We start from the raw sequence: 25967 nt of genomic DNA, 5'->3' as shown, positions 1-25967 counted from the left end.
GTACACAGTAAGTGTCAACTCTGCGCCTAGTATTCCATGCTGGGCTCCATGAAGGAAGAAAACAAGAAACTTGTCCTGCTCGCCTAATTAACTTTTGAGTACCTACAGATACACCAGACATGCTACACAGACTCTCTCATGACCATTTTACAGATGAAGAAACTGAAGCTATTCAAGTCAACTATTTCCACGGGTAGCAGCACATCCTTTACCCATTTAAGAAGCAAAACCCAGCTGGGCGGGGTGGCTTATGCCTGTAATCCCAGCACTTTCAGAGGCCGAGGCAGGCAGATCACTTGAGCTCAGGAGTTCAAGACCAGTCTGGCCAACATGGTGAAACTTCGTCTCTACTAAAACTACAAAAATTAGCTGGGCATGCTGGTGGGCACCGGTAATCCCAGCTACTTGGGAGGCTGAGGCAGGAGAATCGCTTGAACTTGGGAGGTGGAGGTTGCAGTGAGCCGAGATCACATCATTGCACTCCAGCCTGGGTGACAGAGCAAGAATCTGTCTCGGGGGGAAAAAAGAAAAACAAGAAGCAGCAAAACCCTGACCAAGGGGGAAAAAGGGATGAGAAAAATACAATCCAGAATACAATCAATCAACTGTTAATGGCATGACTTTCTTTTTTTGTCTCCTTATTCTCTGAAGCTATTAGAAACCGCGTAACACAGGGCAGGGGATTATCGCTGTGGGTTCTGAATGGGTGGTACACCAAACGATGGGCGGCATGTCAAAAACGAGACATGCCTCATGAGTCTAAGAGAGAAAGAGACACTTTAGCACTTTTCACGTTGAAACAACAAAACAAAAAAAACCAGTAAAACTTGTTTAATCAAAACCTTATAAGGCACTTCAAGACGCAGAAGATAAAAGCCACAGGAGGAAAGAAGCCTGCTCGGTTTCCTTTATCAGCACACTAGGACGCTCCACAGATCCCAGGATTGTTCTGTGACCCAGAACGTTAAACCACTCCTTTGGATTCCAGAGAAAGGAGCAAGCAGAACCTCATGCTGCTTCTCACAGAGAGTAAGACGAATCGCCTGCTGAACACCAAAGAAGCTACGCACCAACAGGTTTAAAATCGACTTTTGAATTTTTGAAATTAAATAAAAATTTAAGCAGTAATTAAAGCTTAATTTATTTTAGAGTCATCAGAGACACTTTAAATTGAATGAACCTCCATCTTTATGCTCAAGCTGCTGCTATCGGCTGTGATATACTCTAGCGCTTGGTTTCTTTCCAGTGTCAAACATCACCTTGATGGCAGTCTCTGTGCACTAACAATAGGTGGTCCTGGCTGGGCGCAGGGGCTCACGCCTGTAATCCCAGTATTTTGGGAGGCCAAAGGCAGGTGGATCACTTGAGGTCAGGAGTTTGAGACCAGCCTGGCCAACAGGGTAAAACCCTGTCTCTACTAAAAATACAAAAATTAGCCGGGAATGGTGGCACATGCCTGTAATCCCGCCCACTGGGGAGGCTGAGGAAGGAGAACTGCTTGAACCCGGGAGGCAGACGTTGCAGTGAGCCAAGATCGCACCATTGCATTCCAGCCTGGGCGAAAAAGCGAGACTCACCGCAAAAAATAACAAAAAACAATAGGTGGTCCTTCCTAATGGCATACTCTCCTCTGAGAATGATCAGAGATCACTCCCTGATTTGTCACTGCTGTAATCAAATCCTTTTCTGAATGAATTAGAGCAATAAATTACATAAAGAAAACTGTGAAGAAACAAATCTATTCTGAGACAATAAAAGGGGTATAATTTTGAAATTTTTCACCCAATTGATTGGTGCTGGAGTCTTGCCTCTCAGCTTAGCCTACGCAGAATGCAGCGATGCCAGACCAAAGCAGGGGCCACATGTGCTCTGTGTGCAGTATGGCTATGCCTTGATATATGCTTTCATTAAGGAAAGGTAACTATTTCATCATGACAAGAAAAATACCCTCACGAGTTTATAAAATCATTTTTCTCAGTATTACTTTGCATATTGTGCACATTATGTTTTTAAAAGCCTCTCATCTTTAAATAAGGACCTGAATAAATTGACAAGTCATAAGACACTGATGTCCAAAAGAGCCATGAGAGGTTTGCAATAGAAAGAGCCCACAATTTTCATTAATTAATTCATGCAAATAACTTTTATTGTGCCCCTATTTTGGAAAGCACGGGTACAAATGAATTTTACCAAATTTGGTAATAAAGCCTGGTCCCCTAGTTTCTCTGCTGAGAGCAGGGAAGGGTAAGCAGACCACAGCCCGTGGCCAAATCCAGCACACTGCCTGTTTTTATAAATAAAGTTTTATCATAACACAACTATTCTCACTCATGTACATACTGTCTATGGCTGCCTTTCTGCTACAACAGCAGAGGTTGAGCAGAATGCACAGCCCACAAACTATTGACTCTTTAGCCTTTACAGAAAAAGTTTGCGGCCCTAGGCGTAGAGTTTAGCATAAAGACAATGAAGGTACAGCCACAGACAGGTATCTACTTCCCAGCTGTCCGCTGAAAGAGCCTGAGAGCAATGACCACCAGCACTCCAGATCTTGGCTTCTAAACAACATTCCACACTAAAAGAAACCAGGGCACCTTTGGGGAAAATGGCTCATTTGAGGGCTAGGGCAGAGCAAGAACAAGATGAGCATGGAACAAGTTGCTGTTACAGAGATGAAAAAAATACTAAGCCAACCTAGGGGATGATCCTCTCAAATGGACCCAGGAGCCAGAGCAAAGGGCTCCCAAAGGCCAAATCTTAAACAATTTGAGCTTCAATTTACACAGTGATAGTAAAGGATTATAACCCACCAAATTAAAGAAAAATGCATGAATTTAGAAGACAGATGCGACTGAATAAGAGGAAGAGAGCAACCGAAAAAGAGAAAGAGGGAGAAAGGAGGAGCAGAAAAGATTCCTTTTCAGTAGAATATCAACCAAAAAATGTAGATGGAATGACTGTGAGAAAATTACCATTTTACAACCATCATAGTAATAATTCAGGTAAAAAATGTTAATGGATCTAAAATTTGTGAGGGAGAGTTTAACGAGGAGCAGGATATTTATTTACATAGTCTCAAAGTATCTCCGCACAGAAGTATTAATTAATGACCAAATGAAAGTAGTAACTTTACAGAGGAGAAAACTGGCACCACCTTAACCAAGGATCGAACTTTTCACCAATAATGACACAGACATTGTGTGCCCGGGTACGAGGAACTGAGAAGACCCACCATCACTTCGGTGGCATTCCTGCCAAGACAGTGTGTGACACAAATCTAATTTTAAGGAAACATCAGACAACCTAAATGGAGACGCATTCTACAAAAAACTGGCCTTGTAGAGTTTTTTGTTTTCCAAAAACATAAAGTTTTCCAAAAAGCCTATCACGAAAGGCAAAGGCAGACAACGCAGCTACTGCGAACTGAAACACTAAAGAGGCCTGACACTACACAATGTGTGATCTTGACTTGGGTCCTGTAAAAGACAAAACCAGAACAACTGGTGCCATCAGCATGTGAACTGTAGACGAGATAACAGCACTGTGTGGTTGTTAAACTTCCTAATTTGGATCATTGTACGACAGTTATGAAAGGGAAAGTCCTTATTTTTAGTCAATACATGTCAAGGTATTTAAGTATTCATTTGTAAAAGATGATACAAGAGTAACAGAAATATATGTGTAATAATCTCATCTTAGATACAACGAATATATTCTATGTTAAAAAATTAGAGTGAAATTAATCAAATACAAAACCATTGTCATTCAATCTTTTTTAATTTTTATTTTTAATTGCGGGGGCACACAGTAGGTGTACATATTTATGGGGTACATGAGACAGTCTGATACAGGCATGCAATGCATAATAATCACATCAGGGAAATGGAGTAGCCATCACCTCAAGCATTTATCCTTTCTGTTACAAACAATCTAAGTATACTCTTTTAGTTATTTTAAAATGTATGACAACCACTGAGGTGGCATGCTGCCTGCCATGTGCAGATGAGAGAATAGAGGCTCAGTGAGGTAAAGTCATGGTCCAGAACACACAGGTCAACTTAGCAATTCAACAAATATGTGTTGAATAAATGCATAAAATGAAAGTATAAATTTTTTAAGTACTGGGGACTCGTTAACAGTAGTCAGCCCTCCTAAAAGTTACTAAAACAGGAAGCCTGGCTTTGTCCAAAATTCTTCCCATATTTTATACCTAGTACTCATCAAGTCTCAGCCCACTCAAGTCAGTAAACAGAAGGCAAGAGGAAGCAGAAATTTCCACACCGACTGACAAATCTCTTGTTACTATTGTGTGCTTTCTTATACAAATTAGATTTGGGAATTTGATTTATATACTCCAAAGCAAATTAACCGTGAGTCTAATTTTTCCCCAAAATAAACATATTACAATGGCCAGTAACAATAAGTCAGACTACCCTAACAAGTTATTTGACAAAAGCTTTCAATTTAATGCTTTTGGAGTATATTTTTCTTTAGGGTCCACTGACCCTATAATGTAAGTTAGCTTTGTGACCTTGAACAAGTTATAAATCCCTCTAACCTCCATTTCTTACCTGTAAAATGAGAACAACAAAACTATATTCATGTGGTAATCACGGATTAAATGAAGAAATGTGTGAAGAACCTAGCTACAGTGCCAGGCATACCTTTAGGCATTTCAGCAACAGTGGCTACAAAAAAAAGGCATGGCTTTCTGCAAATATTGATTAGCAAGTATGCCTCTTAAGATATTAGGAATATGAAAAATGCCAATGCATGAAAATCAAAAGCAATGCACGTTTATTGATCAAGACTCATTTCAGTTCAGAAATAGCTACCAGTGTGAAAGAAAGTGGGTAACCTCGCTATGTGGAGCGCCATCTAGTGGAAGAAAAGCAGAGCACAAACCGCACAAACGAAGTAGAGAAAGAATAAGGAAAAATGATGAAAATGAAAACTGCCCCTTATCTTCGTCATAATTTCTACATTTTCTCCCATGGGAGCTCAAATCAACAGTGACCCCAAGTGTAAGCTATATATCGAAAAGAGACATTTAAAAGGGTGCCCTCACATACTCTTGCCCTTTATCATACCAAGGAAGAACATCAATAATATGCTAGGAACACCTTTTAAAATCCTTAAAATAGCAGCAGGGGCTGATTGGTGAAAAATTATGGAAATGTAAAAAAATTATGGAAATTTACAGCTTACCAATTCAGAGTAAGGTACCTTGTGCTTGTGGAGAGAGGCTGCTAGGTGTCCAGACATGTTTTAAGATATGCAGTCATAAAACTGTTTATGGAAGCTTCATTTGTTAATTTAAGCTTCAGGTGCTGTGTCTTGAATAGCATAATAAAAATCAATCAGAGCTGCTGCTAATTTTGTGCATGATATTAATGAAAGAAGCTTCCTAAAGACTGAATTTCTCCTTCAATATTTCCTGGATTGGAAAACTAAAATAATTCTAACAACATAAAATTACCCTAAGAAATGAAAGTAGATGATTTATGTATTGAATTTTTATTATATACAATATATCTGAAAAGTGACGCCAATACTCAAACATCTGTCTCAGAACATTTTATAAAAATAGCAAGTAACGTTTATTAAGCACCTACTATGTGTTAGACACTGTACTCATGTCTACAATAGCAACCCTACAAAGAAGGCATAAGGTCCCCAATTTCACAGATGGGGAAACTTAGGCTCTGAGAAATAAAGTAACTTGCAGGGGGTTACAGACTAGAAAGCTGTCACTTCTCCTAATCACACGGCTCTTTCTGCACCAGCTCATTCCTTGTTGAATAACACTGTTTCCCAAGTAAATGCCACCCACCAGATGTTACCACTGGTCAGAAAGTTCCTATGCCATTTTGCCATGCCCCTGTGTGCCCTCTGTATGGTATGCAACCTGCCCTGCTCGCCCAGGTCCAATACTAGGCATTTAATTTGAAGAGCTGCATAATCCAAATTCCCCACAAAAGTAAAACATGAAAAACAAGACATAATCAAAGCTTCCACCTCTATCTGGTGCTAACAGGTGCCCTACATAGTGTCATAGTGTTGGGCAGACAAGGATCTGAATCCTGATTCACCAGTTACTAGCTATTTAGTCAAATTAAGTGACCTTCCTGACCTCAGTTCTCTCATCTATAAAATAAGGTAAAATGACTTACTCTTTTAAGACTGTTAAACGAATTCAATGCAGTAACATACATAAAGCATGTAAACCAGAAAAGGCTCTTGATAAATGGTAGCTACTATTATTAGCAATTGCAGGGCAAGTATATTTAAACATATGCCCCCCTTCCAGAAAGTCAAAAAGCAGTATCTGTGGGAATACCTTTTTTTCTTTTATGAACTTATTTTTAGAGAATGAAGAATTCACAAGTGTACCGTAGACTGACTATAAATCCCTGATATCATACTCTCAACTGTTTTTGTGATAAACAAAGTATTAAAATACAAAGAGCACTGCACCTCTAGGAGGCGCCTTCAAGAGACAGAACTTCAGCAAGAATTTCACTTGCTTTCTATACGGAATGCTTTTCTATTTTCTTTTTGGTCACTGAAATATATACATATTTAAAAATCCTTACTTTGAATGCCTACGGAAGACTGAAAAACACTGCCGGAGAGCACAGGAGGAAAAAAAGGGAGCTCGCCTTTTTGGTAAAACACATTTTCAGTAACCTCTTTTAAAAATTCATCACCAATGGAAATTCCTAAGAGGCTTCTGCTATAATGAAACTTTTATTTAAAAACAACAATGTTGAATTCTGTCCTTTTATCTCTTTTCTTAAAGTATCTTATCAAAACACTGCAGACTTGATTTAAAATTTCAGCCTGACTACTTACAAGCTGTGCACCTTGACTGGGCAAGTTACTTAGTGTTTTTGAGCCTCTTTAGAGGCCTCATTTGAAAAAAAATAAAGGAGGCATGCAGGGAATAAAACCTCCTACCTTGCAAGATCTTGTGGGGATGAGAGAGAATGCACAGAAAGCAGCTGGCACAGAAGAGCTCTCAATTTGGTGGCTTTTACAATAACCATCATCCCCAATGCCAAGAAACACTCTCCTTCTATTGTTCTGGTAGAAGATACAAGTCATTCTATCTTCACTCAGTGGGACTGGTGACAACAGGCAAATGGGGCTTTTGATATCAAAGTTGCTGCTGGCGTTCAATTTGCGATTTCAATCGCTCCTCTGGCTTTCTGAGTTTCCCTTCGGCATCTGAAACTGCAGAATAACTCTCTCAGGTAAGAAACCTTCTTTGGCATGTGACTAGGGCTTCCAAAATTCTGTTTTTAATCTGTCATCAGAAATATCATTAGGAGTTTAGAGAAGGAGAGCGAATTGATGAGAGTGCAGTGATTTCATAACTTCCTGAAGAATAAAAGTAAACAAACATCTGATTCAAAGCAGATCTGACAACATCTTTTCATTATCTGCTAGAGAAGGATCCCTACTGTGCAACCACATTTAAAGAGCACTGGGATGTTTTTCTGCTTGTTCAACCCTGCATTTCACTTAGAACCTTCTTTCATTGATATGGGCAGAACTGATGACTTCATCCCCACCTCCAATTCAGGTCCTCTAAAGCCATAGCAGCAAAGCTCTTTACTGACTGCTAAATTCCAAATATACTTTCTGATTCTGCTCCCCTTAATGATAATTAACACATGACACTGAAATTAAGACAGGAGTTTCCAGGGCCCTGTGCTGAGACTTATGCTAGGTGCTGAAGATACAGAGGAAAGGCCAGGCCCTGCCTTCCGAGGAACTCACTCTTTACCAGGAAAGACAAAGATCCAAACAAAGCAGTGTGACGAGGATCACACCCTAAGAGCACCAGGTGTTAAGTGACACCAGAAAATAGGCAATCCAACCCATTTTGAAAAAGGTCAGAGGATTTATCTTAGGGCAGGAATGTGAAGAATGAAGTATGAAAATGGATGCTATATAATTTATCTTTCCATTCAGCACAGGCTAGAGAAAAAACAAACTGCACATTTAAAAAGCCAGGGTTTTCATTCTCCTCCTGTCATTCACTAATTATACCACCACAGGTTGACCAGTAACTTAGCCCTTTAGACCTCTGAGAGTCAGTAGGACATGGTAAAAAGAACAACGAACTTGTAAAAGAACAAAGCTTGACCCTTCACTCTGACATTTTATTACCGGAAGCATGTCACCATGGGCAAGTCACTTTAGTTGTCAGAATCTTGGTTTCTACAACTGAAAACCTGGGCTAATAACCTCTCCATCTCTGAGCTGTTAGTAGTATCAAGATTACAAACATGACCCAGTACCAACAAGTGCCTCAAAAATGTCCACAGGCTGATTTATTAATAGTAAATCTAAGCCATCCAATCACTAAATAGTTCAGCATATTTGAAGGACTAGGATGTCCCTTAGCAAAGAGGGCATCTACAAACTGAAAACTCATTCTCAAACGCACACAGAGGAGAGCAGGAGCTTCCCACCAGTGCAGACTGTTTTTCCTCCCTACCCCTAGGACCCAACACAGATAACCGGCATGGCAGGTTCTCTAGAAGCCTGTTACTAATGTCCAGTACCAAAACCCTGCACCTCCCAATCACTGGGTCACTTTTAATCACAATACACTGCATAAAACTCAAGACATGGCATATCTAATACTGAGGGATTGCATTTTCTTATAAAACAAAACAAAAAAAACCTGATAACACAAAGAAAAACAATACAAAACTAAAAACTAAATAATCACAACCTCCTTTGGAGAAAACAGAAAATCACAAACTACAGCATGAAGGCACCATACCTAAATACAATTCTGCAATTCTCATTCTTACTCTCTCACTTTACAAGTCTGTGACATTCAAGCAAATCCGAAATGTTTTCCAAAACAGGTCCCCAAAAATCAAGTTTTAAGCCACTGGGTTTTGTGGATTACAAAGAGGTGTATAAAGAGTAAAGTAATAATCCTTCCTTAATGTATTTTTATCCCCCACATTTATTCTAAGTAATGCTAAGATTTGTAATATTTGAGAAATTGATATAAAAAACATTTTGACATACGAACAAAAAACTTTTATCAACCTAGACACAAATCTGGACCACCTTAATCTTGAATCCTCTGCTCCACTTTCTCTTGCAATCGACGACAACTAAATGTAACTTGGCAGTGAGCCAGCCACCAATCCATACATTATATCAGATAATTAAAAATACAGCATTATGTAATCTTATTTAATGGTTACTTGGCTTGTATTGAAAACCATCCAAACTAATATCAGAGACTTGGATTAAATTATAATGCATAAGACATTTCTAAAGATGTTTCTTTAGTAAGAGTCAGCACATCCCCTACTAGCAAATATAAAACATGCAACACTACTTTCATCTCCAATTAACCTCTGCTTGGCAAGAACTGCAATGTCAATTCACCCTACAGGCACTAAGTGGGGGTCCGGAGTGGGATCCCAAAGCCTATTTTCTTTGACTGAGTTTTAACATCAAATAAACATTAACCACTAATTTTGTTAGAGAAACAAATTCAGAGGCCACGAGCGGTGGCTTACATCTGTAATCCCAGCACTTTGGGAGGCTGAGGCAGGCAGATCATGAGGTCAGGAGTTCGAGACCAGCCTAGCCAACACAGTGAAACCCTGTCTCTACTAAAAATACAAAAATTAACCAGGCAAGGTAGCAAGCACCTGTAGTCCCAGCTACTTGGGAGGCTGAGGCAGAAGAATCACATGAACCCAGGAGGCAGAGGTTGCGGGGAGCCTAGATCATATCACTGCACTCCAGCCTGGGCAACAGAGTGAGACTTCGTCTCAAAAAAATAAATAAATAAATATTCGGGAAACGAATTCATTTAGGAGGTGGAGGAGGAGAACCAGTTATCCTTGTAAAATGAAAATAAAATCAGCAATCAGTGCCCACCATGAAACACAAGTCTGGAAAAAACATAAAAGCCAATGTATACCAGACAGGAGTATATCTCTTATTGTCATTCTAGCTCAACAAAGAAAAAGAGTAATTCAGTTAGGAAGTTGATCAATCCCTACGAATATTGAATTTTTAAAGGACGACTACACCTCATCTATAAACTGTTTCATTATCATAATGCATTGATTATTAAACTAATATAATGGTCACAGGAGGGCTTTAATTCAAAAGTGCCTCTTGGCCTCAGCATCAAAATCCTGGAAGATAAATCTACCATAAATGTTTGCTTCTGCAAAGAAGGCAAGTGCAGACAGAAACTTTTTGGAAAAATCAGGATAAACTTCCTAAAGGATATATATTATTTCCTATACATTGTCAGTTGGAAACAATCATACTAATCATATTGATTTCTGCAGGGTTTGAAGTTAGCAAGTGAGAAGTATTTCATTTCAACATTTTAGGAAGGCAAAATAAGAAAGAACAATATCTTCAGAGACAGAAGACCTGAGAGTTCAAATTAAATCTCAGTTGCCCACAAGCTTAGATGGCTGGGATCCTCAGTTCCCTCCCTGAAAAGAGAAAACATGAACATCTGCCTTACTGGAATGCAAGTGTGAGGACGAAACTAGTGCCTTGGAAACTTTAAAATACTATGCAAACATAAGGCCTTGTTAGAGTTTAGAGATACCATAAAATGTATCTATTACATGGCATACTACGGTTCCCCATGCTGGCCTACTCTACAATTTAGTGCCGAAATACCAACTTCAATGTGAATAACTGCTGAAAACACAGTTGCATTAGAGGCAAACACAAATACAACGAAATTAAGAAAAAACGCTTTCATATAGCCCATAACAAGATGGTTGGATTTAAAATCAAAGCTTCCTCACAATCATGTAGCTTCAGATTTAAAACACTTGTAATTTTGGACCTACGTAAGAGTGTAATTAATGTTTTAAGCGATAAAGCTTTGCATTCTGAGTATCAGCCTGTGATTTAAGAGAAAAATGTTTCAGTCTGAAGTAATCTAACAGTAAGACAAGCTTCTGAGCAGCACCTCCTCCTTCCTTCACGTGTGAGAAATATACTTCTTACAAGAATTACTTTTACGAAAAGTAAGTTTATCAAGTTTAACATCTAAAAAACACTAAATGGCAACATATCCCCAGTAAATATCTGCTTCAAGTAACTGGAAGCCATTAACACTAGTAAAAACACAGAATCCAAAAGAATTTTGGACGTTTTAGCAACACAATACTATGGCAACATGGCAGAGAAAATCATTCTGACTTTTAAAAATAAGATAACACACTACACTTTTAGTTTAACTGTTCCTTAATTAAGTACAACCTAACTTTGATTCGGCCTCTCTATTAGGAAAAATGCACTTGAGTCCACAGTCCAGAATATTTCCAATTCCACGGATCTCATGCAATGTACAAAGAAATTTCTTTCACAGAGACGACAGCCCAGCAGGCGATAAAAGATACATGTAAATCATCAGGCGCAAGGAGTACAAACTCAACTGCAGAACTGTTCAGAGGGCACAGAAATCAAACTTAGGAAATTATTTTCTTTTATTTAGTAATGCATGCCCATTACTTTTTCACAAGCCCATTTTATTAAAGAAATAAAAATAAGCCTGCAATTAAAATAAAATGGGGGAGCTCCATAAGCCTATTTCTGTTCATCAATTCAAATATTCTTAAATTCTTGGAGACCGTAAGAGTCTCTCTACCACCATCGGTCGACTACACACACACCCTACTCTGAAGAACTGGCTGAAACAGGCAAATAGTGGAGGTCACTGTTTTAAAATATAGGTATCTATATACAAATAGAATATGTCTGCCTCATCTTTCACTTCCAACAATAAAAGAGCCAGGGCGAGCACTGAGAGCAGCAGATCCGATTCATCCAGGGAACCACAGACTATCAGTGCACAGTAATTCCTGCAAAAGGTAACAGATCTGACCAGATCATGTTGCTGCCATCTCCCAGAGAAAAGACAGACCAATTGCCCCCACACCCATCTTCATCTGAAATACATATTCCAGGAAAAGTAGGAGACTGCTCCCGGGAAGGAAGGCTTAATTTACCGTGCATCCCAGCAGATGATTCAGGAAGCCACAGGAGGAGAAAGCCAGGGGAACGGGGTCCCGGGTAGGCGTGCCTCCAGATACCCCTGTATCCCTGTCCGGCAGTACTTCCTAGGACCCTTCACACCCTGAGCTGGCTAGAGTCGTGTGAAAACGGCAAGGACTCCCTTCACCACCGTTCCAAACCTCAAGCCAGCCACCAAAGAGGGCCACCCAACCCAACGCCCCCCAGAAGGGTGCTCTTTTGCCGGCCTCCTCTCCCCTACTGACTTCTCCAAGGGCCAGCCTGCAAGGCTTGGCACGGGCTGCCCACCCCACCCCGGGGAGGGCTGACTGCCCCGCCAGGGCTGCTGCAGCCTGGACACAGGAGAGACAAAGGGCTGGGAGGGTGAACTGGGCTCCTCCCCTGGGACCACGGAGCTCCTCTCCTCTCAGGTGCTGGGGTCTGACCCCAACCCTCTTCCAAGGTCCCCAAACTTCGCTAACAATCCAAGCACCTGTTCCCTTCGCCTTTTCTGCATTTCAGTCCCTCAAGTCCTTCCATTTTCCTCCAGCTTTTTCTCCAGTACCTCAGACAATCCAAACACCCTCCTTCCCCGAGCTAACACGCTCCCCTCCCATGAGATAATTCAACCTCGTCCCCAACAAAGCCCCCAGATGGTCGCTGTCCCCTACCCAGAAGTTTCCCCTGGGTGTCTCCGAGTCCCCAAAGATTTCCTTCAAGTCTCACCCACGCGCCCCAGCCTTCTCCTTCCTTTCCGAGTCCCCAAAATTCACATCGGGGTCTTCCCCTAGGTGTCCCACAGCCTCCCAGGTCCCCGTGCAAACGCCCCCGGGGGCCATTCGGGCCTCCGTCTCCGCCGCGTCCGCTGACAGCAGAGCGCACGGAGGCGCCCCCCGGGCCCCCGCGTTTCCACCCGGCCCCCAACAGCCGCCGGCCGGCAGTTAACGGCCGGCGCCTCACCTTGGTTCACCAGGCGCAGGGCGTGCGTGAAGGAGGGGTCCAGGGAGTCCTTCTCCGCCATCAGCTCGGGTAGGTACTTCTCCTCCATGCTCGCCGGCCGCCGGGCCCGGGACGTGGACTCCAGGCGCACGGGCGGCGGCGCCAGGCAACCCCCGACTCCGCCCGCGCCCCCAGCGGCGCGGACCCGGGGGCCAGACGCGGCGGCTGCGGCCAAGCCGGGCAGTCGGCTGGGAGGAGGCGGCGGCGGCGGCGGCACGGGGGCGGGAACCGGCCGCTGAGCCCCGATCCCCGGTGGCCGCCGAGTGCCCAGCGCCGGCGGCCCCCGCGCTCCGGGCGCGGGCCAAGGAGGAGCGGGCGCGGGCGGCGCGGTTAGGCAGGCCCTCGGGTCGGGCTGGCGGCGCGCTCGGCGCCCCTGAGGCAGTCCACGGCGATCCCCGCCAGTCCCGCCAGCACCTGCCAGCGCCCGAGCCACAGCTGCAACCTACACGCCGCGCGCCTCCCCGCGCACTCTGAGCCGCCGCGCCGAGCGCCCAGCGCCTGCCGCTGGCCCCGCCCCGCCCGGCCCCGCCCCGCCCGGCCCCGCCCGGCCCCGCCCGGCCCCGCCCCGCCCGGCCCCGCCCCGCCGCCCCGCGCCTGCGCACTGGCGCCCACCGCCCCACCGCGCGCCGCCTCCTGGGGCCGCTCTCGGCTGCGCGCCCGTCGGGACTAACCGGGCGTCTGCGAGAAGGGGTGCTTCAAGGGCCTCTCCCGCGTGCCTGGCGCCCACCTTTGGCCCTGAGGGTCGAGTGGGGAGCCCCACGACCCTCTTACAGCCTTCCAGATGCACGGACTGGGAAACTGGGGCTCAGAGAGGTCAAGTGGCTCGCCCAAGGTCACCCAGCGAGTGATCCTGGGAAGAAGGGACAAGGGTCGACCTGGGGCTGGGAAGGGCGCCCCAGTTCGCCCCAGCCGCGCTCTGAGGAAAAGCAGCGGGACCGTCCTGCTCTCTAAAGCTCCGTGGACTTCTTTAAGTTATGTCGCGTTGCTGTCCCCTCGTATTTACAAGAGAGTAAGGCAGGGGCGCCGTACTTTCTCCTCTCCTGAGCTCAGAGGGCCAACCTCCTGCGATCCGCCAGCTCAGAGGTCTGTTACATAAAAGCGCGTGTCCTTCTGGGCGTCTTTGTCATCCCGACTTGCTCCTGGGTTGTCATTCTCTTAGGTCATAAACCGGCTGTGCCTGGACACAGCTGAGTGAGCCGCGTCTGAGCTCATCCGCTCCCGGGGAGAGGCCCTGGGACGCCCCGCCTGTCGGTGGCAATGCCCTCTGTCCCCTTCCGCCCACCCCCAACCCCCAGCAAATGCGCTCCCAGGCCATTTCATATTTCCCGAGGCATGTGGAATAAACGTCCCCCAGGAAGGCCAAGGACTTCAGTCCTTGCCCTGACGTTTTTCCTGCCTTCAAACACCCAGCTCAAGTCCCAGCCTCAATGTCACCTTCCCTGGACAGCCTATCAGGACCTCCCTGGCAAAGCAAGTCACTTCTCTGTGTCCCCCCCAGTTCGGTCAGAGGTCATTCACAGTCAGCTGTAATTCTGTTTTCAGTAGACCATGAACATCAGGGACAGAGCTTGAGTTTTGTTTTTGAGGGGGAACGTCCCCAGCGTGTCATACAGGGGGCAGGGATGGAGGGTACTGGAAATGTCTCTTGGAGGAGTAAGTCAGTGGCATGCCACTTTCAGCCAATGGCCTGAGGACAATCCCCACACTCCCCCAGGCAGCCCCCGCCCTCCCAGTGCAAATGGAGGCGGCTTTACAAACCTCGAAGGGAGTGGGAGGTGGTAGAAATCTTGGAAGCTCTAAGTCCCAGCCCCAGTACTCAATTGCCCTCACTCTCAAGGCCCCACTCCTCCTCTCCCCGGGTAAGGTGCCTTTTCAGAGTCCCCAGTAAGAGTCTTCCTCATGTCTCTCTTTAGTCTCAACTTGCAAGAAGCAGAAAAATGACACAGTTAAAAGCAAGGCCTCTGGGATTAAACAGCCTGGATTTGGAATCATGGCTGTGCTGCTCACTAGCTGTGACCTTGGGCAAGTTTCTTCACCTCAGGGTCCTCATCTGTCAAGTGGAGATGACAACAGAACCTATTTCATAAGAAGTTCGTGAGAATAAATATGTTAACTCATAATGAAATACCCAAAACAGCATCCCGTGTATCAGAAATGCTGAGCTGATCTTTGCTTTGGGTTTTTCCCTGCTGCAGGGCTATCCTCTGGGCCTTCTGAGCCTCCCTCGCCTTCGCTTCAACTGTAACTCCAGGGACGCTGGGCAAACACCCATCTGTGGACTCCTCGCTGCTGGACATGGTGCTTCGCCCCAGCCCGGCCAACTGAGTGAAGGACCTGTGACCGTCGCACCTCTGTTTCTGACTTGGTCCCAGCATCAGACTTGTAGGCTGCTTGTGGCTGCTCTTCTCAATTCCAGGTCTGTGACTGGCCTCTCAGCCCCAGAGACAAAAAGGGCACTTCCCAAACCACCCTCACCCAGAAGGGCAGGAGTGTGGATGGCTGCATCCTGGCTGCTACCTGCCTCACTATGCCGCTTGGTTAATTAACTTGGAACCTGAGCTTCCCGGTCCACACCCCCAAAACCAGGGTTATGCCAGTAGTCCTGCGGGGCAACAGGAGGGACTCATAGGACAATGTCTTTTCCTTTTACAACTGAAGGGAAGCATACACCTCTGGCTTATATTCCTGTGTCATAGGACTTACATTCTATGGTAGGGTTCCCTGACAGCTGCTTGTAAAGGGGCAAAAGGGGACGGAGAATGTCTGGGATGAGGCTAGAAGAGGAGAATGGGGCCTGGATGTCCAGCAGCTTCATCGGAACACTTAGACTCTCTCTTCTCAACAGCTCTTCTCACTCTACGTCTTCCATTCAGACCATCTGCCCCGGTGACAGTCCAGACCTTGAGGAGTCACTGTTTTTATTAAGTGCCAGCCCTGTGTTTACGACTTCGGATTCGCTATGATTCTCTCAACACCCTGTAAGGAAAATTCTATTTATCACCACTTACAAAGAAGGAAACTGAGGCCTGGGGCAGTTTAATACTACCTTGCTTAAGGCTCCACAGCTGTCAGCGGGGATCCCAGGCCCACCTGACTCTCTGACCCTTCTTTCTCTCCCTTCCTGGTTCTGCCTTCCCAGGTAGCAATCTGGGACACTCCCGACTGGCTCTTCCTCCCTCCCTGATCTGAGCTGGCAGAGTCAGTCCGCCAACAGCTGTGGAGGAGGGCTATGCACTGGGAAACTGACAGCAAGGGCACTGAATCTTCTGCTCCAGACCCTCCTTCTCCGAGAAGCTTCCAAGAGGGCAGGTGCCAAGCGCTGTGAGTGCCCATGCGGGGTCCTCCAGGGAGGAGGGAGATGAATGTCTCTGTGAGATGCTCAGGAAATTGTCCCCACCCACCAACCTGGCTGTGGGGCACCTCCACGCCGTGCTGCACGCTCTGCTGATCTTCATGTGATCACCGCCCTGCAGGCACTAACCCTCTGACCCTTTTGAAAAGGAGAAATCAGGTCTTGGGAAAGGTGGTGATTTTCCCACAAGCAGCTGCAGGTGGTCCTCACACTCAGGTCTTTCGGCTTCCAGGCCGTAGGAAGGTCTCTCTAGAATACACCAGTACTCACTGAACACATACTATGGGCAGAGACTGCTCTGGGTACCGGGGACATAGCCATGGACAGAACAGACTTCTCCAAAGGCCCGTAAGGCCAGGGCACTGGGCCTGCGTACTCCATCTGCAGAGTCTGTGGTTAGACTGACCAGACGCCCAGGTCTGGACTGGAAGCCCCGCACTGCAATGAGGAACTGTGGCTGCTCTTTCTTCTCCCGTCCAGGTCTGGGACTAGCCTCTCAGCCCCAGAGACACAAGGGTACTTCCCAAACCCACCCCACCCAGTGACACTGGGCCATCTCAGAAAACACAGCAAGTCCCTGTAGTCCCAGCCCACCACCATGGCACTGTCTGCCAGAATCCACACCTGCCTCCTCTTCCCCCACTTACTGACTCCTGGGGAGAGACAGACAAGTCCCTGGCCTTTATGACACTAACTGCAATAAGTCAGACAGCTGCAGCAACTCAATGTCATCAGAGGTGACAAAAAATGTAGGGAGCGTGTCTATGAGGAAGTTTTCATATTTGCACAGGACAGCTGCTCACACTACAAGCTTCCTCTTCCTTTTGTTTAAGAAGGGTGAATCCTGTCCCAGTTACTCCAAACCTCTGCAATGCCGTTCTGTGAAGTCCTAATCCAACTGCACCAAAGGCCAGAGAGACCTCAGCTCGGCCCCAGCTGCCCTGCTTACTGTCCTCCTCACAAGATCATTTTGAGGTTGAAACTGAAGGATTAAGCTCACATAGGCACCACATGCATTTTAAAGCTTTTCCATTCTCCATCCTCTCCGCTCCAGTAGCATTGTTTGTGCTCCTGTTCACACTTGACATCTGGTCCTGGTCATCTGTGGACCCCTTTACCTTCACACTGTCCCCAGAGCCTGCTCAGCTGCCCAGCCCCAGTGCCTGGTCCAGAGGTCAGTTCACAGCAAGCACTCAGCATTCATTCTGGATCTGTGTCTCCTAAAATGCAGTCCCGGAACAGCACTGCTACCCAGCCATCTGAGGCCAGTGCATTTGTCATGTAAGACAGGCACCAAAAGATGGCACATCCTTACCTAGAAATCAGTCCTTTATGTATCAGGGAGAAAGACACCAAGTGTTCACTCTGAACCCTGACTCCAGTCAGTTACAGCAGGAAATACTTTTTCAAACCTTGTAACTGTGGCTGAAAAGCCTTGACACAAGTTGGGGAGGACACAAAGCAACTCTTCAAAGTTTGGAGGCTTCACACAGTTCAAAGCCCAGTGTGGATCTGGAGTGCCTTCACCAAGGACTAGTTGGTCTGTGAGTGGCTCTCTTGTATTTTACTCAAACAAGCTCCAAAATCCTCCTGCATTCAGGTAGTCACAAGCCACCACTTTTTAGAGATGAGGAAACTGTTACTCAGAAGGTTTAAGTGACCCAGAGATAGTAAGTGGAGAATTGGACACATGCTTGCATGCGTATACACACACACACACACACACACACACACTCCACCCAGTGTGAGAATGGGTAGAATCAGACCTTCAATCCCAGTCACTCACATATCTGAAGACACCTGTTTTTCTGTCTATATCCATCTGCCCTGCAAATCTATACCCTCCTCTTAGTATTTGGTGGATGGAAACTTCAATTTCTCTCGCCAGCTCTCTTCTTTGACAAGAGAATCGAGCCATCCTGGCTATCTTTCTGCAGCTTAAAAAAAAATTTTTTTAAATAAAAATAAACCACACACACAGATATTGTGCACACACCCCCTAGTGGCCACATGTGGAAACACATGCCCTACAAAGTGTGCGTTGGGATTGATAACCGCTTGGGTTTGAGAAGGAAACCCCAGATAGGACTGCAACTCCATCCTAGGAAGGAGGATGGTGAAAGATGATCTTATGTGGAAGACAGTGAAAAAGGAAAAAGACAAAGAAAAGGTGGGGGAGAAAGAAAAGTGTGATGGAGAAAAAGAAGGCAAGAGAACAAACGGAAGATTAAAGAAAGATGTATAGGAGGACAGAGAGAAAACAATAAGACAAGCTTAAAGGAGGGATGTTTCTCAATGTGAAGTCTTTCTCTGTTTCAAATATAACTACAAAAAGTAATAATGGAAAATAACATGAATTGGTGTGTCCAGGGTCAGCTGGCCATCCTGTATACAGGAGGTGGTGACAGGGTCCATATCTGACCCCATCACTGCCTGACTGGGTAATCTTTTCAGAATCCAAAGCTTTCTCTGTCCCTATTTCTGAGCTTGTAAAGGGTAGCTAATAGCAGTTGTTCTTTCCTATTTTATTGAGGTCTGATGAGAACAATAAAGATTTGCAGAGAAAACCCTGAAAAGTGCTCTAAGCTCTTGGACATAACCATCACAGAAATGTGTTTTATTATTTTTCTCAATGCAACAGAAACCCTCCATCCTTTGCTTCCTGGTCTAAAAGGTTATATGTGATGCTGGAGTGCCAAAGTACTTGCTGTATTTCAACAATGCATCAAGTTATCACCACCTCTAGTGCTTTGGAAGATGCTGTGATTTGGAAAGCGTTGTCGAAATGTAAAACATTATTGCCACAGTAGTAAAAATATCTGTGTCCATCTCCTAGCCCACTATTTCTTGTCAAGATGCATAGAGATACACACAAAACAATTCTGTCCACATTAGTAGAATGTTTTACAGCAAAACCGCACATACCTCAGTTTGGCAAAATAATCAGAAACAAAATATTTCTGTCAGTGGCAAGTTAGCCTTCATGTCCGAACAGCTACCAAGGGGGTGATAAAGTGTTTAGTGTCCACTGCAAATGTGAAGACATCCAGGTCTCATATAAAAATGCCAGTTTGGGCTTCTGTTTTTCTTAAGAAAGGAAGAAACAAACTTACAAATGGGCTGTGGAAAAAGAATGGACATAAAGCTGAGATTGTGGACTTAAGTTAGATCATTGAATTACAAGAGAAACATTTTTTCTCAAAATTAAAGTTGACTTTTGTTGGTGACTCAACTGCAGACTTGCTGAACAGGTCCGTGAATTTCATTCTTTGGCATCTCTCTAGTGTAGCACTAGCCTTTCCACTAATATCAGCCCTCATCCACCACCATGTCTGGATTTATACCAAGGTGACACAGAATGCCTCAAAATCTATTGCTTGTTGTTACTGGAGAGATAGGGGTTACTGGTTATACCTGGGCAACCTCGATCGACTTTATCATGCCTCTGATGACAGCTGGCATGTGGAACGCTCCAGCTTCCTCTGGCAAATCTTATCCTGAGAGCAAATTCTCAGTCTTTGTAGCCATACTTGTTGGTCTGCAAGCAGCAGCAACTTAGATGTAGAAATTATCATGATCTGGGCACAGTTCAAGAGTAAGTTACCCTTGTGCGGTTGAGCCCACAAGTTAAGGAGTCTGACACCACCGTGGGCCTGCCCCTAATGATCTGGGAGCTTTGGGGCAAGGCAGCCTCTTTGGGCCTCTCTTTCTGCACTTGCGAAATGAAGGCAATATTACCCCCTCCCGTGCAAACAGTTACTTTAGGACCTCCATGAGCTGAACGTGTTTAAAGTGTTCATCACAGAGCCTGACACTCCAGGGGCACAGAACGGGTACAGCATCAGTAGAGCAGCACTGTCCAAAAATAATGTGGGCCACACGTGTAAATTTAAATTTTCTAGAAGCCAGTTGGCAATGTGAAAAGAAACAGATGAAGTTAGTTTCAATAAGGTTATTTAATCCAATATATCCAGAATGCTGTTTCAATATGTGATCAATAACTTTAAAATATTAATGATATTTTACATTCTTACTTATATTGACTAAGTCTTTGAAATCTGATGTGTAGTTTGCACCTACAGTACATGTCAATCCAGTGTAACATTTTCGACACCTAAATTTTATCCAAACTATAAAATTGTGTGAAAAAAAAATTCTTCCACTGCTTCCATTTTAAAATTTAACTTTAATTAATTAAAATAACATGAAAACCAGTTATTCACTAGTGACAGCCCCAATCCAAATGCTCATTAGCCACATGTGGCTGGTGGCTGTGGGATTGGGCAGTACAGAGTCAGAAGAAGATATTCTGGGAGGTGGATTAGAAACCCCAGCTGTAAGTACTTAACCAAGTAGGCTCACCCTTGTCTTAGCTTCCTCCCCATGAAGTCCCAGAGTAGGCTGCCCAGGCCTGGGGCAGCAGCTACAAGATGTCCTAAGTGTGCCATGCCGCTGCAATCTTTCTGCTTCATCAACCTTAGGGGGCCAAAATGGGCTGTGTTCATTCCACCCTGGGTATCATGACCTGATTCCAGGCAGGAGTAAGGAAAAGGGAAAGAGCTAAAGGGAAAATTCTCAGCACCTGTTGAGTCTGTGCAGCTGATAGGATGCTTTGTTGGAAGCCTCATCAAATGGCTTTTGCTTAAGTATCATTAACCAAACTATATCACACATGAACACCCTTATTTGCAAGGGGCAGAACTGGTCACTATAGTGTTTTCCCTGGGCACATCACATCCTCCAACAAAAGCAGCGTTCCTCAGTAAGGAATAGAGGATAATTGATGTTTAGGAAGCAACTGACAGCCTCTATCGGAGGTGGCATCTGCAATTATCATGACCACTTCAACTCCTGGCTCTATCACTACACAACTACCATCAAACTCTCAGATGATCTGGAGGAGGCACTCACAAACAATCTTTAAAGAAATAAAACAGTAGGGTTGTGCATTTTTTTGCTGGTTGAAGGAAACAAAACTCCCTTTCCTGCATCGCATCTTACAGTTCAGCCAGGTGTGATCCAGGGAATCAGAACAGACAGGAAAGGGAGGGCAGGAGGACTGGACTGCCTTTCTGAGTGGACTCTGGATACTAGGAAGAAGTAGAGTCTTCTAGGCAGAACAAGGTGTGGCGTGAGCAGGAAGTCCCTCCTTTGTGGCGCTGAGGGAGAAGCTGTGGCTCAAGTTACTGCTGGATGGGGACTAGCTGTAAGCAACCAGGAGGGAGACTAGATGGAAGGCAGGTGTGCGCCCCCTGTTGTGGCCCTTCGTTTCTTACAGACACCAAAGATGTTTCCATGCGCTCAGCTGTAGCGTGGAGGTCTGTCTTGCGATGCTGACTTCCTGTGCTCTCGTCTCCCCACTATGCCTCTGCTCATTGATGAGCAGGAACAGATGCACTATGAACCTCAGTATCACCTAGATATGGTCTTGTTTCCTTTTGGAGAGTTACTGAAAACCTAAGCCTCACAGCGGGATCAATATTATGACCATTTCATAGGCCAGTTGTGAGGGTAAGATGAACAAATGCACGCAAAATGCTTAGTTTCCCCCAGCACATAGTTTCCAAAAAAACTTTTCTGAGGGTTTTCTTTTTTTTTTTTTGAGACAGCATCTCACCCAGTCACCAGGCTGGAGTGCAGTGGCATGATCTCGGCTCACTGCAACCTCCACCTCCTGGGTTCAAGCGATTCTCCTGCCCCAGCCTCCCCAGTTGCTGGGACTACAGGCACCTGCCACCACACCAAGCTAATTTTTGTGTTTTTAGTAGAGACGGGATTTCACCATGTTGGCCAGGATGGTCTCAATCTCTTCACCTCGTGATCTGCCTGCCTCGGCCTCCCAAAGTGCTGGGATTACAGATGTGAGCCACTGTGCCTGGCCTCTGGGTTTTTTCTTATCATGCTACAGTGAGTTTTGTGTTTTCTTTCCTGTATCCTATTATTTCATATATTGGTCAGAATCTTGGCAGGAAGGAAATGGTGCACTCAAAAGGAGTCATTAAAGAAAGTTTCATAAACAGCTATTTATAAGGTGTGGGCAGGGCAAAGAGATACAAAGGAAAGAGTTTGGCCGTCTAGGCCGCCAGTGGGAGACCTTCTCATCCTGTGCCTGAAGAGGCTGGGAAAGAGCAGATGTCAGAACCTGAGAGAGCTGTGGAGGTGGCAGCAGGCCTCCAGCAGGAACTGCAGCTGAATATGGAAGACACTATCCCTGTTGAACAGGGGCAGATCCAGGAAGGAGCCAAGGCACTAAACACCCTGACCTCACTCTTCTACCCTCTGATCTCCTGCGAATGCCTCCCACTGGCTGAGTTGGAACTGAAGTCAGGGATTGGGGAGCCCAACTGATCTATTCCGTAAAGGTAAACCTCTCAGGGTAGAGACTGAAGTTGAAAAAAGTGGAGAGTAGATCTAGAGGAGGCAAAGAAGACCAAACCCCTTTGCAATGTGCTGTAATAAATAATTTTACCTTAAATATCTGGCAATGGCTTACTGGATTTCTACTCTGGTTAATTATGTTTTCTCCCTGCAGTGTTTGATATCCTCTTTCAGGTTATGCATTCACGTGGCTTCTGGTTGAGAAGCCAGAGACAGAGAGGCATCCTGGTGCCACAGACAGATCACAGGTTCTGGGCTGTCCCGGAATTTCACTCCATGCCTCTCTCATTAACTCATCATGTGAGCTAAGACAAGTTAACAGGCCACTCTGAACCAAGCTCTCCAATCAGTATTACAGGAGGAAAAGTGGTCACCTCGCTAGGTAGTTGTGAACATTAAAGTGATGTGTTTTCTATGCCTCTGAAACCCTGTGGAAGCTGTAGGCATAATGGCTAGGAGCTCATGTTCTCAAGGTAGCATTTGTGGGTTCAAATCCCAGCTCTGCCATTTTTAGGCTCTGTGTCCTTGGGCTAATTACTTAATCTTTTGTATCTCAGTTTCCTTATCCACAAAACAAAGAGAAATTGTCCTCACCATGTAACATGATTGTGAGAATTAAATGTTCAATGACATGACAAGTAATTGGGACAGTGTGTGGCACTGGCCAACACTCAATGTCCCCAGTTACATGTAAAGCACCGAGCTGCACGCAGTGTGTGCTCAATACCTGTTGAACTCCCTTCCTCTTTCCTTTAAGGGAAATGTGAGGCCTGATCAGCACTGAGCACATGGACAGCGCCCTGTTGAACTCTGAGAGAACTTCTTCCTTTGCCCTGTTAGATCCAATACAAGCAAGTGTTTGGGGCATCGGAGCAGGAACAAAGGATACAGTAGGGCCCATGGATGGTGGCGCACAGTCCTCAGATGAAGGAAAGCACAAAAGCTGCAGCCCGACGCCTCTGCCCAAGAAATAACTGGGTTTCATCCAAGTATAGGGCTGCCTAGCATAGCAGTTAAGATCCTAACTAAGGAGCCAGCTTCACTCTAGCGGTGTGATTTTGAGCTAGTTACCTAACATCTCTGTGCCTCAGTTTCCTCACCTGTACAAAGAGGATTACAATGGCACCTACCTCATCCTCAGTGAAGATGAATTTAGTATGTTTGAAAGTGCTCGAAACAGGACAAGCCATATAGTAAATGCTGTACAAAGATTTATTACATGAATAGAGAAATCTCAGTTCAGTAAACAAATTTTGTCCAATTGATTTCCCTAGTGTTCAGTACTGGTCTGAGTACTGTCCTTTCTTGGGTGCTGAGATCAAACAAAAACTGTGCTTGTCTGTCCAGGATAAAGATAGAAAATGCTTAAGTCAGCAAAATCAAGAGGCCATACATTGATACGAGTCACTCAAATCCACTGTTAGCATTCTATAGCCTGAGAATAATTTGATTTTTTAAAACTCTCATAGACAAAACAAAGCCTTGCCAATATTTCCTGATCAAGGGATAATAGAATTAGCCAACTGGAATGAAATTCTTGCTCCCTCTTTACTGGCTTGTTTGTATGACTTGGTCAAGTTATTCCACATTTCTTTGGGCCTCCATTTTCTCATCTATAAAATGGGGATAATAATTCCTATGTCAAATATTCCTATAGGCATATAGCAGTTACTTAGTAAATGGGAGTGGTTTCCTTCTACCTTTCATCTTTGAACGTCTATGAATATGGAGAAAGTCTAAAAAACATCTAATTTTGGAGACTGAATTTCACAGAAGGCATCAGTTAGTCAAGCACCAACAAGTTCGAAGCCAAACATGCGTCAGGGTTTGTTTGTTTTCCTAACCAAGCAATGCGCGGCAGTGTTTCCTTCCTGTGCTAATCAGAAAGAAGTCTCTACTGTTCTACTTTGAACAAAAGGGCCGCTTCCTCGGAGGCATACCAGGAAATGCAGACTTTGGAGCTCAGCTTTTCAATGCCAAGTCATGTGATAACCTTTAGCAAGTGACAACTTTTCTAAGCCTCAGTTTCCTCAATGGTGAATATCGACTTTACAAAAATATTGGGATTGCCTGTAGGCTCATATACCCTTGAATAAAATTAAGCTTCTCATCAAATCAAACAGACTGTATAAAGTAGGTAAAGAAAAAAATCTCCAGAAATTGCTCTTGCACTGATTTATTTTCTAGATTTTCTAAAACATAGGGAGGAATAAAACGTTATGTTCCAAAGAAATAATGCCACTTCTATTGAAGAAGCTGTTAAGTTTTAATGACATGAGAACAATTTACTTCAAGCAAAGGCCACAGAGATACACCTAATTCTGGAAAATTTGCTTCTAGACAGACTTTTAAAATTAGCCGAGAACCTGAGGCTGTGTGGGGAGAGCTGTCATGGTCAGTCATTGAATCGTTTCTCCAAGATGTCAAGTTTGCTCTTATAACAAGCCCCTCCATTTAGCCTCAGACCCCTTAGAACAAACAAAATCCCTGATTAAAGGATTACTGTGGTCTTGTTTTTGCTTTTGTATCTCTACCTTTCATAAAATAGTTATCCATCCTCTTACAAATAGCTGTTATTCTTCTTCCCCTAGTCTCCAACTCTTATTCTCTTTCAGTGTTCTCTATCTCAATGAATGGCCTCTCCATTATTCCAGAAACCTGAATACCACTCCCTCCCCTTCACCCCCAAGGTGACTGTCAACATTTCCTGTTGCTTTTCCTTCTAAATATTTTGGGATTCATTGCACTTCTCTCTCCCTACTCTCTCTTCTCCACAGTCCTCTCACTGGTCTCATGCCCTCTGTCCTCCCTCTTGTCTGTTATCTACACTGTACCAAGACTGATCTTTAAAAATGCAAGTCTGGTTATTTCATCCTCACTTAAAACCCTCCCGGGGTCTCCAGTGCTGTTGGTTTAGATGAAGACCAAACTCTTTATTGAGCCAGGAAGGCCCTGTGCGATTTGGTCCTGCCTACTTTGACAATTTCTTCTAATATTACTCTAGCCACATAGATCTTTGGGTTTGGGGGAATGTATCATAAATGAATTGAATGGATGCTCCATAGCCTGGAATGGCTCCCTTCTGCTCATAGCATTAAAATTTAATATTCCTCTGACTCTGGCTATTAACCCATTTCCATCGTTTCCTTCTGCCGCATAACTCTCTTCTTTGCACCAGGAAGACAGTGCCTTCCTTGGC

At 44.7% G+C, this 25967-nt stretch overlaps 1 protein-coding gene and 1 long non-coding RNA gene across 4 annotated transcripts in view; one reads left to right on the top strand and one right to left on the bottom strand.

Moving 5' to 3' along the window:
- KHDRBS3 (KH RNA binding domain containing, signal transduction associated 3) overlaps positions 1 to 13507 on the bottom strand; it is a 201299-nt gene extending 187792 nt beyond the window's left edge. For 2 of the 3 annotated variants that reach the window (XR_013396975.1, XM_028852934.2), the window contains exon 1: positions 13000 to 13507. Coding sequence is in view for 2 of the 3 variants with exons in the window: in XM_028852934.2 (XP_028708767.1) it covers positions 13000 to 13087 (88 nt within the window). In the remaining variant the exon portion in view is untranslated. Of the gene's footprint in view, positions 1 to 12035; positions 12295 to 12999 lie in introns of those variants that run through there. The other variant, XM_028852937.2, reaches the window with a different exon arrangement.
- Positions 13508 to 13606: 99 nt separating this feature from the next.
- On the top strand, positions 13607 to 19218 carry LOC106999955 (uncharacterized). Its single transcript, XR_003732563.2, has 4 exons — positions 13607 to 14121; positions 15234 to 15454; positions 15884 to 16016; positions 16178 to 19218. It is a non-coding gene; the product is annotated as an uncharacterized LOC106999955 (long non-coding RNA).
- The last annotated feature ends 6749 nt before the right edge of the window (positions 19219 to 25967 follow it).

Source organism: Macaca mulatta, chromosome 8 (assembly GCF_049350105.2).
Source record: "Macaca mulatta isolate MMU2019108-1 chromosome 8, T2T-MMU8v2.0, whole genome shotgun sequence".
Taxonomy (NCBI): Eukaryota; Metazoa; Chordata; class Mammalia; order Primates; family Cercopithecidae; genus Macaca; species Macaca mulatta.
Note: the sequence above shows the minus strand (reverse complement) of the source record. Positions and strands in the feature narration are given on the sequence as shown.